Source organism: Pseudopodoces humilis, chromosome 18, assembly GCF_049639895.1.
Source record: "Pseudopodoces humilis isolate 2021_Gansu_Grassland_sample_001 chromosome 18, ASM4963989v1, whole genome shotgun sequence".
In the NCBI taxonomy this organism is placed as follows: domain Eukaryota; kingdom Metazoa; phylum Chordata; class Aves; order Passeriformes; family Paridae; genus Pseudopodoces; species Pseudopodoces humilis.
The window spans coordinates 10,080,403-10,100,666 of NC_142217.1; the positions used below are offsets into that span (position 1 = coordinate 10,080,403).

Sequence of the window (20,264 nt, forward strand, 5' to 3'; positions counted from 1 at the left end):
TGATAGTTCTGTTCAATTCCAACTAACATCAACAGAACTCCCCTTGCAAAAGACAGAGGAGTTTTCTTGAGCTTTCAACACAAAAATCCTCTGCAGATTAAGGCAGAAGTTACATAACTGTCTTGTCTTCAGCTGGGAAATCCATACACTTATTTACCCAAGAAGCTGTGTACCTCACAAAATTCTGCAAGGGCATAAATTCCAGCTGTGCAGGTCATCCAGTAACCACAAGACTTTGACTGCAGGAATTTTTATCTTATCTCCTCACTCATTACAGAACTATAGCAACTACTTAACATATTATATAATATTTATTCTGAGTTTACACCATCCTATACTATAGAGCTAGAGAAGTTTGCTATCAGATATAATAGATACAATTTCAACAGGAATAAAAACCATCACATTTTATAAAATCAAACTCCTATCTACAGTTCAAAGTTTCTACAGTGACATAATTATCTGAATAAACAGCAGCATGGTTTCAAAGATAACCAGCAAACCCAGCCACATGAAATGCCTAAAAGGGTTAGTTTCTGATATGACTCCCATATGCCACTATCATGATCCATACTTTAATAAAATTATTGTAGAATATTTCTTGGAAAAAACATACTTACTCAAAACTAAGAATATACATATTAATGTAACGATCGTAAAACCTAAATAAACTGAGTCAATGGCCTTGCTATATGGTGACAAAACAGGTGAGCAACAAAGGAAACCAAAGCAAATTGAGTCCTTACATCAGTTACATAAGCTTCTGTAATTGGTGGTCCTCTGATGGGGCTGAAGCGCTCCCCAATGCTCCTCACCACAGTGCTGAACACCCGCAGAAGTGCAGCCAGTTTGGGCAGCGACACCGAGGGAGGAGGAATGTCCTCATCTACCGATTCCCCAGAAGCCACGTGGCTGAGATCCTGCAGCACACAAGGTTTACGTATCAGCACACATCATTAACTTACACATGGGTAACATATCAAAACAGGAGATTGCAAATACTTATCTCTTTTCCAGACATTAAACTATGCAATCCAATTACAGATGTATTTATCCAATATCTCTTAACTACACACACATACGAAGGTGGGATATAGGCACACAAAGACAATGAGAAGTTAAGAGTAGCAATGAGTTTAGCCACTAGAACAAGTACTCAGACTGTATCTTGTAAATTAAACTTAAGGCTTATGAAGTTCCTGGTCTCTGGAACATGATCATCTGTATTGCTGCACTGTTACAACAGTTGTCTGCACACTTTTACCACTCTTCCAAAAAATTCTCATCCCCAAACTAAAGTTGTTTGACTGGCCATTCCCACCACACACACAAACTATGTTGATCTGGAGACCAAGAGTTCACTAAGAGACTGCTCCATGCCAGCTGGCACCAGTGCCTGGGAACATTCCCAGAAGTGCTGATCTCATTAGTAGAGCTGCAGCCTTGGTCTACCCCACTGTGAGATAAACACACTGGCTGGAAGCACCTCCTCCATGTTAGCACACGTTATCTTAAAACTCTTCCGTGACTAAGAATACACACATTGACCAGAGCAGCAGCCAGCTTGATAAGCAGTGATTTACTGCTCTGCCCTGGGAATCCTAAAGCTGCCCCAGCAAAGGCCCTGGTAACAGGAGGACACTGACCAAATTATTGATTCTGCTTTGAGTGAAACTAATTGTCCTCCAGGTACAATTTTACCTACAGGACCTGCATATTCACATATACAATATAGTATAAACTACCTATAAGTATATATTCATATGAGCACATACACCTTAAAAGACAGCACTCCCCCTGCCAATGCCAAAGCTTTTCCTTTAATGACAGCATCAGATAAACTTCATGCCCTGTTAACTAAACAAAGGGTACAAAGTCAAAATTAAGTACATTAAATTAATGTAATCTAGTTTTCCATCAGTTCCTGCTGCATGATTTCCTGCACCATATAATCTGCTGCTTTATTTTAAAAAGACAGATTTATCATTAATCTTTTGAAGTACTAAGATTTCCTCTCTTCCCAACAATTACTAGTTCTGAAACACTCTGAGGCTGGACAATTAAAGAAAACACCAAGGAAAGACCATGAATTGTCTTCACATCAGCTCTTCAAAAATAAAAGCATTCCTGTTTGGTCAATTGTTTGTAGTTTTATTACAATATGATATTCTCTATCGACAGTGGCTAAAGGCCTGGTTGTGATACTAATTAAATAGTTTATGAGTATTTGTGCAGTTGGTCATTGTACATGACTGAAGAATAGTCCATAATTTGGTCCTATTTTCACCAGGAAACCCATGTAATTTAATTTTCAACAGAAGTAATAATATAAAAATCTGAGATAAAAATCATAGCTGTGGATTTATTAAGAATACCATAACAGTTAACTCTGGTATACACCATAAAGTCTTGTTTACCTCAGCATAAGCTTCCATATCTTCCAAAAACTGACCCAAGAGTGTGGTAGAAAAAGTTAGATCAGCCACCCAAAAGGGCTCCAAGCTCTGCAGCCATCCTGTATAAAAATACCAAGCCAATTAATATAGGGTGACATATAATCATTAAATTTTAGTTGCATATTGCTGAGGGAAAAGTTGCTGAGCTAAGAGGTCATCTACATGAAAATACTAACACTAGATGTTTTTAAACTAAATTGTATCTCCCTCTTTTGTCCTTTTGCAAAAATCATTTTAAGGTTCAGTTCTGCCCCACAGCAGTTAAACAGTAAGGACAGAATCTAGGACTATCTCAAAAGAAACATAATAAACTTGCTGTGAATAACTCCCAAGTAAACTGATAAAGCTATTGGAAAAACTTCCCCATTTTTCAAATGCCAGTACAGTATCTTTACCACAAAGATGTTCTAAAAGTACTTAGGAAAAAATGTATCCTTTCACACAGGATATCCTAAGATCTATACATTTATTAAAGATGGTTATAATATTGCAGAAAACAATTGGTGTTTAAATGTACCCTGAATAAAGCACCCCATTTTTCCAGACTTAGCATAAAATGGCAAATGGAAACTTGCTAAAAAAGTTAGGAACAAAGTATCTTGCTATGTAGCCAGAAATTCAATTTGGTTTTATGTCAACTTCCATGTCAGTAGAACCAGACTGGTGTAAGTAAACCCCTGACATCTGCAAGCCAGAGCAGGCTCTGAGACTCTCCATGAGCTCCTCTGGCCAAACTTACCAGAGACCTGCTGTGTCAAAGAAGGTTTCTGAGTGTGATCTATGTGCCACCCAACCAGTATATCCACTGTGTCCTGGAAAGCAATTGTGAAAACAGAGTCATTACTCAGTTTGCTGCACCAACATTTCTACTGTAGAAAGAAAATAGAAAATATAAAGAAAGCTTACCCTAAAATTGGTGCTGAAAATGTGTGGGTAGCATCGAGACACCAAAAGGATGCACTTGACACACTTGCACAGTAATTCTGGTGTATCAACATTTTCTAGGATGGACTGCAGGCTGGTCATTACAAGCTGAAAAGTAAAGCAAAGCCACCAGACATTTCACTTCATTAAAAGGTGAGAGAGAACACATTGTAACAAACTATTTTGATTCAATCAACAGAACTCCACTTCTTCTGCAGGAACAAAATGTAAAAAGCATCACATACACTGAATGAAAATTATCACTTCAAGGGGGCATTTGCTTGATATTGGCAGAGCCAGGGAACACTTTACTTTAGCTCTTCAGCCACAGAAAAGCTGTGAGTTATTTTAAGTCCCATTTTTCCTGTGAAGTTTTTTGGCTCTGTAAAATAACTATTAAATTTGAGCACAGACCTGGTCATAGCTGTTCTACATCCAAAATAATAAACCCTAGAATCTGAACATGGGAACTTCATCTTGTCTGCACACATCCTACTCCTTTCTCAGATCTATCCACAATTCCAGTGAGAAAATGTAAATAGCAGGTAGCACAAAACAATTAAAATGCTGGGTTTTGTGCCATTCCACTTTAGTTCTCTTTTTGGTCTCATCAAGATTATTTTTCTTGGATCTGCCATAAATACTAGTAAGTAGCATCAAAATACGTATCATCCTCCAAAGACTTGTCATTCTTTCCTAACGTAACCAGAATCAAAGAATCCCATTCAGTCAGAAAGTTTCCTCCCAGTCATAATGATATTTACTTATTATGTCAATATAGCATTACTTACTGTTCATTCCAGTTTAAAAAGTTCATTCAAGCATTGCACTGAGAAAGTAATTAATAATCACGTTTTAACTTGTAGTCTTACCTGCATTAAAGATGAAAATGCTTTCTTTTCTCCTACAGTCTCTAGTGCTTTGTAGGTTGCACACAAATAAAGAAGTTTAACTTCATCTTTTGTGGATGAACTGAATTTGCTAAAAATCCATTTAAAGATCTTCTCAGCCTCGTAGCTCAGAGAAGCACAAAGAAGGCCAAGACAGCAAGCTCCTTCCTGTCTCAATTCCTGAAGCAATTTGCTACTGTATTTTTGGAAAGAAAAAAAAGAAACTTGGGATCTCCAGCCATGACAGCAGAACAGAAGCATAAACAAAATAAAGCATTTTCTAGAGCAAAATAAAATATATGCAGAAATGAAGCTGCTTCTCTCCTACTTATTGGCAGCTGTGGCAAAGCTAAAGTAAAATTCTAAGAAATATTATTTATATGGAGTAAGTCAGCTTGAATAAAAGTATGCTGTTCTACTTGCAATACATTAGCCAATGGAAATAATTCTTAATATGCAGCTGACTCTGGGAAACAACACTGACCTAAGCACCTAAAAGCCCACACAAACCTCAGAATCCTCTTCATACACTCTTAATTGGATGTAAATGAGACAGCTTGTGGAAAAATTTATTTCATTTTGGAAGCTACACCCCCAGTGCAGCGCACAGCTCCACCAGCTGACTGAACACACCTGAGACACCACACTAGCTACAGCATCAAAACCACACTTGTGCCTTCATGTCCTGTCCAAGGGAGGTGTACTCTAGACAGCCCAACAGGATTGTTGATATGCCTAAGAGTCTTTGCTCTCCCCTAATTTCATTCTGTTCCTGCAATGGGACACCCATGCAAAACTGACAAATTAATTTCTCTCAACCTTTCCCCTCTGTATTTCAAACATAATGCTGTCATTATTTTCCCCTTCAGAATATTTTTCCAGCTTACCTTTCATTGAGCACATCATGAATGGCAGTCAGGATATTATCCAGTTGTTTAACAAGTACCTGCAATAGAAGATACATAAAAGGCATAAGCAAGTAATTGCCCAATACTGCCTTCACTACCTGTTCACACTCTCATTAAAGACAACACTGCCAGTTCTCCTTGTCCAGAGAATGCCATTGTGCTTGCCATGGCCACTGCAGACTAGCATGAACTATATTAAGCAACACTGCAATGTTATCCTAGATGTTATATTTGATATTTATTTACAGTAGCCATGAAAATACTGGCAGCCTGCTATCAAGGTCTGTTCCAAGTTTAGTTCTTGCTGATAACATTACATCACCATGGAAGACTCATCACACAGCTCATGAGTAGCATCTACTGAAGACCAAATCTCTAATACTAACAAATCAATTGTATCACTGGAAAATTTAATGGAAAACATAATATAATCTGAAGTATTGAAGTTTCTACTTAGGCAATCCTTAATTTCAGTGAAATGGAATACAATTTTGGGGATGAAGCGTTATTGGTGACACAGCGCTTCTCAGTAAACATAACCAGAAAGACTTGTTATCCTAATATGCACATTGAAAAAATCACACATTAGCTGCAACTGCATAACATATTAACAGGAAGTTTTCTTGACAAGTTAATAAAAAGGTTTATTCTCTTTTCTTCAGAAAGATATTCCTCTTTAACACAGTGGATGGTACCCAATTTTTGTTTAAAGTTTTGAGCAACATTATGCTTTTGAGAGTGGAGGGATAGAGATCCACATGCTTGACCCCTCAGAACTCACAAGGGCATTTTGAAAGTGTTTCTGGCACCCGCAAGACAGGCTAAAAAGGAAAAAGCATTTCTATGATTTAGAAGCTAAAGCAGGACTCCATTAAATAAGTGACTGACTTCTACTACTTTACTTTGAACTAATATTTCAACCCTGAAGATAAAAGGAACTCAGTTAAACTATACTAAGTAGTGTAAAGACCTGCAGGAACTACTGCTAGGTTAAACTCTGTCCATTATGAAGCCTTGGCCTTGATATCACTTGACACTTATTCTCATTAGTGAGCTCAGAGAAGCTTAACCAAAAGTTTCTCAGTGACAGCCTTTTAATATCCTGGCCACTAACAAAGTTTGTCATCACTGAGTTAGACATTAGAAAGACAATTTCAGTATATTCTGAGATAGCAATAAACCTAAATAAAATGCAGTAACAAAATAAAATTATAAAATGGGGAAAACCTTAAGGAAGTAATGGAAGTAACTAAAAAAATAACCACAGAATAATTGTGCAAAGCATTTCTTCCTAAACCCTTGTAATAACAAGAGGAAAGATGAAGTGTTATCTAGATTTGCATAGGGGCTGCTTACACCTAGGTGCACAGACTAGAACACTCGCCATATTCAAGACTCACGTCCTTTGGAAAAGAGCACAGTTATCACTGGTCAATTAGCATACAATGAGAAAATAAACCAATTTCTTATAAATAAGGACAGACATAGATCCTGCAGCTAAAGTATCAGAGTATGGCTTGCAAATGAGTGTCAGGATATTAAACCATCACTTCCTGCTTTTTCAGTACTTGGAGAACTCCTAAGTTTTCCAAAACAGCAGGGGAGATATGTCAGACAATATGCTCTTTAATATTTCATTTTGAAATACATAATATTAAAAATTTATACCCACAGTGTGATACTTCCCTTCCCTCATATCCCTAAAAAACACTTGACATTAGAGATTTCAGCAACCCACCAAAAACCCTAAAGATGTAATGAAAACAAAGATTTACTTAGCTCTCTTTCCATGGAAGGGGAATCCACAAACAGAGCTGTTTAGTTAGAAAGCTGAGTGGCTCTAAGATGAGCTGTTCACAAGACTAAACACCCGTGTATTTTTAATTAAAAATACAGAAACAGTTTTTGAACAAGACAACACTTTACTTCTCTTTCCCTCTGCTTCTTTTCTGAGGGATCCAGAAGCTATTACTAAGAGCAATCAAAGAAAGCCACACGCATGCCATGTTAATTCCTGCAGTTCAAGCATTCAGTTCAGCTTAAGGCAATACATCCTAGTAAAACATTTCCTGAATTATGGAAACAAGACAGACAATCCAGGAATACACTCTTCTTTCTTGGGAAAGAAATGCTTTGTACACAAGATAATCCTTGCAGACATATCCCAATACTCAGATTTGAAAAAAACAGTTTTATAAGAGAAGAAATACCCAATGCTATACTGACCAGTTTGTTTTCTGGTTGCTGAATGAATTCTTTCAGTTGCTTTACAGTAGCCAGTCTTCGGTCTCTGTCGTCTTCCCGAGTAATCCTCCGAAGAAGATTTGACAGTCGAGACTCGTCAGAATAAGACAACGGTCGCTCTGGAAAAAGCAATTATTTCTTTTTTCCTACAGCATTAATCAACAGTACTGTATTGTCCAATACATGTATGTGTGGAATCAGTAACTCATAATAGTAATTTGAGAAAACAATTAAAAATAAATCCTGATAGGTTTTAAACTTTCATAAAAAATGATGTTAAATGTAAAATCAAATTTAGCTACCAAAATATTTAATTTCTTCATGTGGACAGTCCAATATCTGTGTTGAACTCATTCAGAACTAAGCAGAACTGTCCTACTTTACGCAGAAACCTGGACTTAGTTCCCTTCTACATAAAGAGAACTAAAAAAGTGTGAGGTAAAATTAAATCAGACTTCTGACAGAATAAACAAAAATAACTCAAAAAATTATATTTCAAGAAAACCTCGTGGAAAAAACAAGCTGCTTCCTGAAGCAAAGAAGCAGACTCAAGTTCAAGCAACTACAAAGAAACAGTATTTTCTCTCTGATAGGTAGCAGGGTTCTGCTTTGAAAATGAAAATAGATCTGCTCTTTTAATTGAGGAACAAAAAGCCCCCAGTGTGAAGAGGGACCTGGCTGTTCACTTAGCAGATCATAATGGGGGAGAATGAACACCTTCCTAAGAAAACACCTCATTAAACCTGGCCAACAGCACTCGATACCAGACAAAGTCACAATGCAGTTTACCTGCTTTAGGGACCAATTACCTATGAATTCATACAAATAATTTCCCTTGTTTGCAAAAACTAAGCAAAATTTCTTTCAATAAATTTAATTTTAAATGTTTCATGGTGGTTCAAATCCAGAGGATTCATGTAACATGATGAGACTTTCTTAGTCAACATTACTTCAGTGAGAAAATCCAAGACAGGTACAGACAGCTTTTTGCTCTACTCTGCTAGACATCAGTCATCTGATGTGACTAAAGCAGCTTTGTCTTTATTCAGTTAGTAGCTAATCTACATTGGCATTACTCCCCAAGTGTCAGCTAATTGTCAAGTCACAATTATAACTTTAAGAAAAAAACAGAACCAAAAAACACTAACCAGCAACATGACTGAAGCTACACTAATCAAAGCACTAGTTAACAAACACCTGCAACATCCACTTAGTGAAAATTCACCAAGGTCTCAGCCACATGCTAATTCACAAAAGACTATTTTTAAAACTGTTTAATGAATATACTAACAAGAACACATCAAAGAATTTAAAACCCAAAATCTTGTTGTAACATTATCCCAGTGTATTTTAAAGAAGATACATGAAAAACCAAAATTACTCGCTAAAACCTACAACAATGAAGACAGCCAAGTTCAAAAGGAAACTCTCTTGAAATTTGACATCTCAAGGAGAGAAAACATACAAGTCATAGGGAGCAACTTCAATCATCCAAAATTATATATCCTAACCTTTTAGGGATTAAAAAGATGGTCACATACCCAGGAGAACAGTCTGAATTAACTATTATTTAGTACTGGCAGAAAGTTTTTTTACTGGAAGGGTTTTCTATTTCCTCTACACAGAAAGACACAAAAAGGACTATAAAATATAAAAATAATTTTATATTAAGACACCAGAATATGATTATAAAGTCTGAGTTTAACCCACTCCTAAAATCCCATTTTTGAAACAGTCATGTCACCACTTACACCTCAGTTCTTCCACCTGCAAAGCACACTGAACATTCTTTTTACTCCCCTGAAATACTAATCATTGAGAAGAAACAGTCTGTCCTCATGTTTGTAATGTGCCTGGCATAAAGCAGGCAGTTTTCACCAGTGGCTCAACTACTACTTAGACTAAGTGATGCAATAAGTGACAGTGCTTAGTCATAATGTTTCTATTTTCATTCAAAAATGCTTGGAATAACTTCTTTTCTTTTTTTTTTTTTTAAACTGTGACTCAAACCTCAAATAGTGAGAAGAGTGAAGCCTTCTTCCTCAAAAACACAAGCCCAGCATTCCTGCACCCTCTTGAAACTCCAAATTTGTTCTTGCTGCATCTCCCAAGACCTTGCCCACATTCTTAGGATGCTTCCAGCTCCTCCCTGGCCTCTATTCCCCAGCTGAGCAAGAGGGAGCACAAGCAGTGGCAGGCTCGGGAGGACACACAGAGTGACTGAGCTGGCAGGAGGTGATCACTGCTTGTCCTGCAGCCCAGGGAGAACAGGGAAAGCTAAGCTGCTCCCAACCACTGCTGCTCTTCCCACACTGGGGCTCATTGATTACCAACTTTTTATTCAGGCATCAATCTGCAACAAATCTAAAATAAGTTCTCGTTCTTAGAGATGTCGTTGCCAAATCTGGCTAACCTAAGTAAGGGTTCAAAAGCCATCTAAAGGAAATAGAAAGATTGACAGCCTAAGCCAGGTAGCTGAGACATCTGCCAAACCTATGGAGGAAGTATCAGCACAAGGAACAGTAAAACTTGCTAAAGATGATAAAACAAGTTTTCATCAACACCATCTAATCACGTATCACAAAAAAAAAAAATCCATACAGACTGCCTAACCATAGTGAACTTCTCTTCATATTCTGAACACAAGAAATGTTGCCAGAAGAGATATCCTCTTCCCAAAAATCAGTGATGTCCTTACCCTGTGATTTCCTCATGTCTTTTGTGGCTAAAGCACGATTCCCATGTGGAACACTGGTAAAATCAGGATTGGTCACATTGTTAACTCTCAGCTCTTGCCCCAACGACTTCCGACCATAAGTATTTTCCCCAGATCCTCCATTGACACTGTAGCCACCTGTGGACAGACCAACGTGACATTAGAACAGGCACTCAGGCCACATATTCAGCAAGGTGGTGAGCTGTGAGTTACTCAATTCATAAGCAAATTAGCTTCCTTTTTCACTTCCACATGCATCAATGTTTTGTTATATCCTGTAAGTTTCCAGGTTTAGAACATCTGTCCTTTTTTGAAGTACATAAAAAAACACTATTGCCATGAAGTTTAACATCAATTTTGTTGCATTTAATGTTTTCTTATTATTACTTTGACATGAAAGGCTTTGTAAAATACAAGGTCAAACTGCTAGTACACATGACTAAATATTTTTACTTACCTGCTCCTTTATGCAAATGAAATATCCATTCTGTTTTTGCTATGAATCCACCACACAGGCTAAGTAAAACGGCCAAGAAAATAAAGTTTTTGAAATGACAAATATTATCTATTTGCACAGATTGAACAACTCTCCTTAAACATAAAAAAGTCAATATTTTCATTAATATTGGTATCATCCTTAATTAATCTCAATTCTACATTCTCACACTTAAGATACATCTTTAGTAACCATGAAAATAAAAGCATAATTTTGAGTAATTCAATTGATCTTACTCCTAGATCCACAAGAATAAACATACTCAAATGTTGAGACTGGAACTTTTCCAGCCTGCCACACCACTTTGAGAGGCAGGTTCTTCCCCTCAATACTGTAGACAAGTGAAAATTCTCCCCTGAGCCTGCTCAATCTGTCATTCAATGTATTAGAGCTCGCTTCCAAGGAGGATCTCTCAAGTGCCGTCCCTGTCCAAGACAGGGAAGAATCAACTAATAAAATTGAACCCAGAACAAAAAATACGCAAGATTTCTTTCAGAAAAGATATTTCCACAAGTCTACCTGCCTCAAGTATAAAAGACTGTCTGGGGAAAAGGAGAGGTGGATCCCCGTATGAGGCTGCCTAATGAGACTAAAGGATTGATAAAAGTAAGTTCAAACGTTGAGGTGAACCTGGACCTTAGGAGATGCAAAGAGTGTTTCTTTAAGGCAAATCTTTCGATAAAAAGCAGATACTAATCACCAGCATACATTTCTGTGCATTCCTATACAGATGGGGCTACCCTACCATTACAGAAAACCCTGTGCAAAGTCTCACTTGTAATTGGTTAACTACAATTACAGTAAAGATAGTTTGTGTCTATTTAGATTTACAACATTATTTTTTACAGCTCAGTTTTTAAACATAAACTAGCAAGCGTGTCACCTTCACATTATTTTGTCAGAACAAACCTACACTGTCCTATGAAGGAAGTAACTTCTAACAGGAATTAATGCATTTGAGTCTGACCATAAGAGTCACATTCTTGGAGGTTTTCAAACCTGAAAAACTTCCAGAAGTTATCAATTTGTAACTAGTTTTTATTATCAACACCAGAAATGGGGGGAGGTGGGTAGGGGGTGTGTGGAAGCCAGAACAGAAATTCTCAAATGAAAATTCCATGCTGGCAGACTCCAACAGACTAATTGAAAAATCTTAGTAAACAAAGAAACTATTCTGCATCTGTAAGCCTACAAATTTCTTCAGTAACAAAAATGAACCAGAGATACCTGGAACTTGGTTTCATAGTTAGAATATCCTAATCACCTCTTTTCAAGTCACCTGAACAAAAAAGCACAAAGTGCTGAGCTAGCAGAGACATGCCCTGCAAGATACAATACTGAAGGGAGAGCCAGGTACATTTTTCTTCTCAAATAACACTTTCCCAGCAACTTCACAAATTACCTTTCTGAATTTGTCCAAAACTTACTATTTCACTGCACTGGTAGTACATTCTTTAAATACTAGCACCCTTCAAATTATAAGAACAACCTCCTATGCCAGTCTGTGTTAAACACAGTACAACATTCCACATTAGCAGACAGACAAAAACACTCACTTCGTACGCAGTTTCTCTACTGAAGTAAAAAAAACTTAAGGTTCTCAAACTATGCAGATAAACATGCTTCATGCTTCTGCCACCTACTAACACTACCTTCTAACTACAAAAAAATTAATCTGCATCCAGCTGTAACTTCCCCGAAGATACAGCAATTATTTACAGTCAGTCATAGGCCAGACAAGTGGGGGGAGTTCAAATACTTTTTAGGTTCCTGAACAAAAACTCCCACATGACTATTCCTGTGCAATTTTTTCTTTTCAATCTGACCTGCCTGATGATTTACACAGTCAAAAAGTGACTCCACAAGTAGGAAATTCTCCAATTTGATATCTGTATTTGGCAAATACAGAAAGAAAAAAATGAGAATATAGATTTTTCATAAATACAGAAAATACATGATTCTGACTGTTTAGCTATTTTCAATAGATACTATTTCCACCCTAAAAGTGAAAACAACAAAAACAAAACCAGTAAAAATGTATGAATCGCACATCACATGATTTATATGAAGTCAGACTGAGGTACATGAAAGTAGAAAATGCCACTAATGATAAAAATATAGATCTGATTACTAAAGAAAGATTCCCGTTTGGTGCAGTAAAGCTGCAACAGGCAACAGATCAGTCTACTAGCCCACTTAATCCAATACCAGAAGTACTGGAGACTATTCAGGAAGAAATCGCAGCCTGAAGACCAGACACAACCAGAATATTATTCTTCAGAAAAAAGTACTTTATCTGTTCACACATCAAGTCTTCTCTTGCATTCTTCTCCTAACACAACTGCATATTTTTCTCAGTATTCACATCAACCACAACATTTCTTTGATCCCTGACAAATCTCCCAAAACAGTGATACTGTGGCAATGAGACAAATCAGCTCACTGCCTTTTTTGGGGGGAGAAAAAAAAACCAACAAAACAAAAACTTCTCCACCGTTTCAGTTTACTGCCTTTCCCTGAATGTCCCCTCACAATCATACATGAAACAGCAATCTGTGTACCTTTTTCTTCATTCTGTATGTCAGTGTGGACTCTGATATCATCGTGTCTTTGCCGAGACACCACAGCTGAATTTGAGGGTTGTAATCCATAGGAGGCAGAACTGCCCCGATCTCTGGATGAAGAATATTTTAAATTGTCTTGGTCAGCTGATGCACTGTCAGTTCTACAAAGAGAAAAATATTTTTTTTTATGTAGGGATATAACAGGAGTGGGATCCACATTCACTTATAAATACAACATATTTAAATTACAATCCGAAATGTATTTCCCTGCATCAAAAAAGTTGTCTAACCTGCTGCTTAAAAAGTGGCCTTAAATTCACATGGGGATGGGAATTGACTCATTATCACAGCAACATGCAAAGGAAATGTATTCTAGTGTGCCAGTGCCTTTTCTTATGACCTTCTCAAGTCTCTTCAGTTGGATGTCTCTACAAGGAAAAAATTACTTCCCAGAGGTAACAAAATACAACTAGGTCCAGGTATGTACCACAGCTGGATGATACAGTGCCTACCATTTGTGAAAGTCATCACTAACCCACAGATGAACATTTACATAATATGCCATGGGCCTTACTGAGCAACATGAACCCTCTTATTAGAATTTAACTGATTATCAGCACAAAAATCACAAAGTAATAAAAACTGCAAAGCAAGGAAGCAGGCTTTACTGTGAAAATACTGAAAGGTAAATTAAGAGCTGTGATCCTTATGAGTAAATGCCTGCAGATAAAAGGCAAGTTTTAAAAAAAATCTGCATTATGTTTAAATTTCTCCCATATCAGAAAACTGATATAGCCCAGACTAAACTATTAAGGAAGAAGATTAAAATTATTAAATCAACTCTTCTCCCTGGACACACTAAGTGGTTTTATTTTTAAAAATACAGGACTTTAATAAACTTGCATGCATGAGACTTCAGAACACAAACTCAACCAATCACTTTAAATGCACTCTTACAAGCAATGATGGGGGGTTGACATTAAAACAAATAAAGCAATACCCATGCAAAGGGAGAGTCAGCAGAATCACACTCAACTCCAGTGTATCTGGAATCAGACTATTCAGATTATTTACAGCAAGCTTTCCCCATGCAAACTCTAAAGATCTACTATTTTTACTTAAAGCTTTGGGTAGTTCATTCGATTATTTAACTAAAAAGCAGGACAGATCATTCCTGTAAATTAACTACAGCTTGTGCAAGGATAACCACCACACGTTCCTAAAGAAAAGATCTTTCATTTTTACTTTTCAAGGGAACACTGTGATTAGAACTGGTAGACAAATTCAGGGAAAAGGGAGTCAAATACATCTCAAGGCCAAAAGGGAGAAACACAGGTAAACTTTCTGATAAGCAGTTGTTACTTAAGCAGTACTAAAGGCTTGCTACTGTCCAATACAGCTTGGCCACAGTACAACTGGAAGAGGAATATACCATGAGCACCAACACTTGCAAAATCAACTGGAATTAAAGACACACATTTTATTCTCCTGAGAATGTTAAAAGACATTATATTATCAATTTGGAACAATAAGAAAATTATGCTTTTCCCCTGTTCTCACAGGGCAAGTTGATATTAGATTTGCCTGGCAGGTATTATTCCCTTTAGCATGGTAAGCAAGTTCATTTTTAGATACACACAGCAAGACACTTTTCCTCATTCAGTGTTCACTGTGCCATCACATCTACTGCTTTGTTGGGCACCTGCTTGGACTATTTAAAAAATGGGCTATGCTACTCTAGAGGCAAAACCTTAGTATTAAGTCTTTATTCATGAAGTTAACTAGGATTGTAAAAATCTTTATTTGATTGTGCCATCATCATTCACCTAAGCTATGCTGAACAGGGAAGTTCTTCACTGTACCTTCACATGGTGTGAACTTTAAATGTGCCCAAATCATATGCAAATTTCCAGACATACATAGAGACCCCAGATCTTCTCCTTGTCCTAAAACCTCCCAGTTCACTTTGAGCAATTATGTTAGCCTTTCAATGAAACAGGCTGACAAATTTTCAGCTGGCCAATTTAAGTACTGATGGCATCTTATATTTACCTTCCCAAAGGGCATAATTTTTTTTAAGGCAATGTGCTGTAAACTGAATCATCTGCAATTGTCAACCATTAAGGCTGAAATTCCTATGTCTGAAGAAACGCTGATTAAATGTATAATTTTTAACACTGCTTTGTGCATCCCTATGAACTGAATGACTACACATGTTCTCAGCTAACCCCACTTCCCACAGGACAGCCTTTGAATGCTTCGTAAAATTTTCCATTGTGGTAAAATACATGAGCCTATTGTTTCCCTGGGAAAACCCACACACTCACTTCACTCTGGCTTCTGGAACAGCTATCTGCAAGCTAACCTGCTCACACTTTATCACCAACTAAAAGGTGAGTCCAATTTTAGTAAAAAATATGTAATTGTTCTCCTATATATCAATTTAAGAGACAATAATGCCCACTGACAACACTGTTCCCACTACGATAAATGTGTAGTTTAGACAGGACAGAAACTCCTGGCTATCTTTATGAGGCAGAGACAAAAAACATCCTAGAAAGATGCTGATGTTCTGTGATCCAACTGACTGCTATGGTCCATATTGCTTGGAAAGAGGATTTCCAACAGGAAGCCGCTTGCATGGAGATGCACAGCAGAAGCAGAGCCAAGGACCTGATGGACCTGTGCATTTCCAGCTGCCCAGTGACACGTGCCACTTCTCAGGTGGGAAGGGAATTCCAGCTCAGCATTATCATACGTAACAAATCTTAAGTTATATCCATTGACATTGCCACAGACCTAACAAACATCATACATTAATAGAGTCTCTATGTATGACGTTAGCAGAAGTTCAAATACAAATGCTATATTAGACAAAGTCAAAATGGGAAATTGCACAGATGAACATGACTAGGATTACCTTATACTGTAGCTTCCAAAGCTTATTTGATACTTTATGAGAAACTACACTGTATTACTTCTTCCTGAAAAGCTCACCAATGGAGACTAAGCTAAGTACTTCAAAAGCTCACATGAGAGTTTGCACCTGTGTCTGGTTCTGGTGGAAGATCACCCATCATCACCAACTAGCTGCAGACACTGTTTTAGCAATATCATTTAAACAGAAGAGACTGCATTCAGTTTTCTGCAGGGTGATTTTAAACCCGCCTCTGTCCATCAGAAAAATAAAGTAGTTTGCCCACCTAAATAAGCAGATATGGCCATTAGTGTGTCCTCCCTCTCCAAGAAGGCTGCTTATTTTTTTCCATTGGCATACAGAAGGAAAGATTTTTCAAAAATAAGTCTATTATCTCATTCTAGCAAAAGTATCAGTATGATTTGACTTGCCAATTTGTCTGACTGAAGAGAGCATGGCTGAGACCTACTAGTTTAAAAAAGAAAATCTTTATCTAGAAGAAAGGAAAAATAGATCAATCAAGAATATATTGTTACTCTAGTTATATGGAAGTCTTAAGAATTTTTGTCCAAGAAACTTGCTACAATCTGGTGTATACTGTTCATTATGTGTAGCTTTTTCAGAACAACCCTGCCATATGGACATTATTTTGAGACAAAAATCACTTAATTATTCTATTTGATTCTACTTCCAAGTACAGGACCTACATGAAAGATCTACTCCAAGACAACTCTACTGTGTGAGCTCCATTATTGTTCAAGTCAGTTGATTATACTTGCTTATTTGCTCTATTTGCCAAGTTTATTTGCTGTAATGCAGATAAATTCTTCATTCCTGAAATTCTTTATCAGTAAAATATTTAAAACTTAAAAGAGTCACTGTATTCACCCAAATTAACAGCTTCCCACCAAGTTTCTGACTATTCTGCCACTGGCATGCAGAGCTTCCTTTTGCCATGATCTTCCCATCACTTGGTCCACCCTTCCAAGCCAGAGCCTGGCTGATCCCACCTCAAAGCCTACTTCTGCTTCTTCTCCTGTACTGAGAAAATACAAGTGGCTGTGTTTTCTATTCATGAAATAACTAATTAACTATCTACTGCAATTCTGCAATCTCCATTGCTGGACATCTGCCTGCCATCACAGTAGGATTTTAAATCATCTCTTGATTCCGTGTCACTCCCTTCTTAGACAGTAGATCAATTTTGTTCTGTCCCACAGTGCCATTATTACAAGGGAATGTCAGGGAAAGGTATTGCATATATACATCCTCTTCTTTTTCCATACATATATTCCAACAGACATTTTGGGCTGCAGGATATTAAGCTAGCTAAACCCTTGGTCTGATTTACTATGGCTGTTCTTACATGGAAAACAGTCTGCACTCCAAGCTTCTTCTGCTTCCCCCTGACACTTTCATCTTCTTTAATCTTTCTCACATCTCATTCTCCTGTCCTCACATTAAAAACAAAGGTTTTTACATTACAAATTTCAGCTCCTCCATTTTACCAAAACCCAAAAAAACTCTTTGATCTCACACCTTCCCAAGCTTATCAGCATATTTAACACAAATGTGAAAGGAGATCAAGAATTATGGCTGCAACTCCAGAACTGAACTCATTCTTGTTCAGCATCTCCCACATGGAGCCCATTGAATCTCTTTCCATGGTTTCCATTGATATTTTCACAATGGCACCTTACAACTGATCCTGCATATCATTCTTTAAGCTGCCTTCAACATCACTGACCACTTTTCTCTCTCCCTCTCTCTCTCAGTCTTTGCTCTCCTCTCTCTCAGCTACCCCTGAAAAGATAGAGAAGTCTTATCCACTTTCACCCCACATGACTCTACACCCACTCTTAGGTAATCACAGCAACATCCTCAAACACCTCTATGTTTCCAACTTTCAGGTCTCTCACCTGTGCAAACTGAGGTTTCAGCCTATTTCTAACAAGCATTTTACAGGTACCTTGCTGTACATGCAAGCACAGCACAAGCAGAGTGTCTGTTTCAACTCTCCTTCTACACAGCACCTGCTACTATCACCTGTTTGTCATTCACAGTCTGGATGCAGCATTATGATCAGACAATTTCCACAGTGAGTGCTTGCTTTTTGCAGAAGACATGCCTCTGCCCTTCACAGCCATGTGAAAAGCACTGCTCTGAACAGCACTTTCCTGGCCATTTGGTCTAATGGGTTTCTTTGCTCCCTGCCAATATCTCCCAACCTGTCTGTAATTAAAGACAGGGTACTTACATGACCTCAGTTACAAACTTCCAGCCAATATGCTCTCCTGCTTAGGCCACAAGCTACCTGGAAGGAGACCATATTCTGCTGTCTTGTCTCACCAAGTCTACCCCAGGCAGTAACTTGGTTTGGCAAGCACCATGCTAACAGAAATTAGTAACTCACAACACTGACTTACATTGTAGAAGAATACACACCATTTTCGTTATTTCAGTACTAAAACCTAATAGGACATCCCTGGAAATTTGTGAAAGATGTTGTTTGACACTTTTTCACATCCTCCCCTGCTAACCTACATTTATGATAGGAGGGACAGAGAGGTCCTGTTAATTAAAATTTTATCATCCTTTTCACACTTTCACCTAAGAATGCCATGGTGCACCCTGCACTTGCTAACCTGCACTCACACTCCTGCATTTCCTCCCAAAGGGCAATACTGCTTGTTTCAGTACATAATTAGCTCTCAGCACTCTAATAAATTAACTCTGTTCACACACAAGGCCTGCACACTGAAGTGATTTTATTTTTTGCCCCAAGAGTTGTAACAGGGAAAATGCAGTGAAATCTGTTAAACAACAAGAAAAGAAAGAAGCAAAAGTCTAGAGAGCTGAAAAGATTAGGAGAAGGGGGAGCAAGATCTTACCAAGCCTCAAAAAACTGTTCACTGTTCTCTGTCACATCCATCCAACATCTATCTACACAGTTTCTGTGCTGCTATTAATTGAGTCTGTACAAAGCAGTGCACAAAATAATTTGTCCCTATACAACAGGACAACTTCTTCCTCTAACACATAGACAGCTCTAACTGTACCCACACTGCTGGGAAACCAGTCCACGTGCATCTGATGTATGACTTCATCCACATGCAAAAAAAATCTAATTTTAATTAGAAACTACTTTTACTTTCAAAAAACCTCTGTGCTCCAACTTTCAGTTTCACAGTTTTCACCACAAGCCCCAGTGCTGATCAGCATTACTTAAAACAGAGAGGAATCTGAACCTACTAATGAAAATCAATCTAGTCACTTGAATACACACAAAAAAGTGCATTTGAAAATAAGCCATCTGACGATACACCCATGTATCAGCAGTTCCTTTTCTTGCCTTTAGGAACTTGAAACAACTACAATTACTACAGCTTTCACTACTTGGGCCACTTCCTTCACTTCTTCCACGCCCTGCAAGAAAGCATTTACCAGCAGTATCACCTGAAGTAAATGAAACAGCCAGCAGAAGGGGGAAGGAAAGAACACGTGGGTATATTTGTGTTGTGAGGTTTGCCCAAGACCATATTTCAAATTATGAAAGAAACACAGACTGTCAGTTTTATATAACATTAAACTTTCAACCATGCATGTCAATGACTTTTAAAAATTAGTTAACACCAAGTCAACAAAGTCTAATTTAACCTCTGCACTGTCCTTAAATTCACAGTGTAGACTCAGGTTTCCCATCACCAATCTTTCTGAGATGTGAAAAAATGGAGCACTGCATGTAAATAAAAATGTGCTGTGTTTGGGACTGTGTGAACATTTCTGATTCCTGGTATTCCCCACCATAATAAAATAAATTTTTGAAAGAAGTAGTAATTAAAGGAAAGGATAAAGTTGATTTCTGAAAAGTGTCAGGACCAGTGCAGAGGTGTTAGCTATTTCTTAGCAGAAGCTCTTGATCACACAGTGTGATGGAAGCAGAATGAGGCCCTATCCATGCTGAGGCTCCCTCAGATGGCCACACTTTCCCTGGTGCTCTCAGAGCTTTGTTCTGCTGTGGCTTTGTGGACAATTACTTCAGCAGCCCAGGTCACACAGCTGTACTTGAGAGCTAAGAAGGCACCAGACTACAAGGGAACACACCAGAACCACACATGGAGGAAGCTTCTTAAAACAGCCTTATCACCA

General features: G+C 37.8%; 1 protein-coding gene across 3 annotated transcripts in view; it reads right to left on the reverse strand.

The window, feature by feature from the left end:
- Window positions 1–20,264, reverse strand: part of SMG1 (SMG1 nonsense mediated mRNA decay associated PI3K related kinase) — a 59,195-nt gene that overhangs the window by 37,174 nt on the left and 1,757 nt on the right. For 2 of the 3 annotated variants that reach the window (XM_005522922.3, XM_014252578.2), the window contains exons 2-10: window positions 13,196–13,359; window positions 10,121–10,276; window positions 7,405–7,541; window positions 5,158–5,216; window positions 4,253–4,466; window positions 3,363–3,488; window positions 3,196–3,268; window positions 2,418–2,515; window positions 747–920 (exon numbers count right to left, since the gene is read on the reverse strand). In XM_005522922.3, coding sequence (XP_005522979.1) covers window positions 747–920; window positions 2,418–2,515; window positions 3,196–3,268; window positions 3,363–3,488; window positions 4,253–4,466; window positions 5,158–5,216; window positions 7,405–7,541; window positions 10,121–10,276; window positions 13,196–13,359 — 1,201 coding nt within the window. The remainder of the gene's footprint in view (window positions 1–746; window positions 921–2,417; window positions 2,516–3,195; window positions 3,269–3,362; window positions 3,489–4,252; window positions 4,467–5,157; window positions 5,217–7,404; window positions 7,542–10,120; window positions 10,277–13,195; window positions 13,360–20,264) is intronic. The other variant, XM_014252579.2, reaches the window with a different exon arrangement.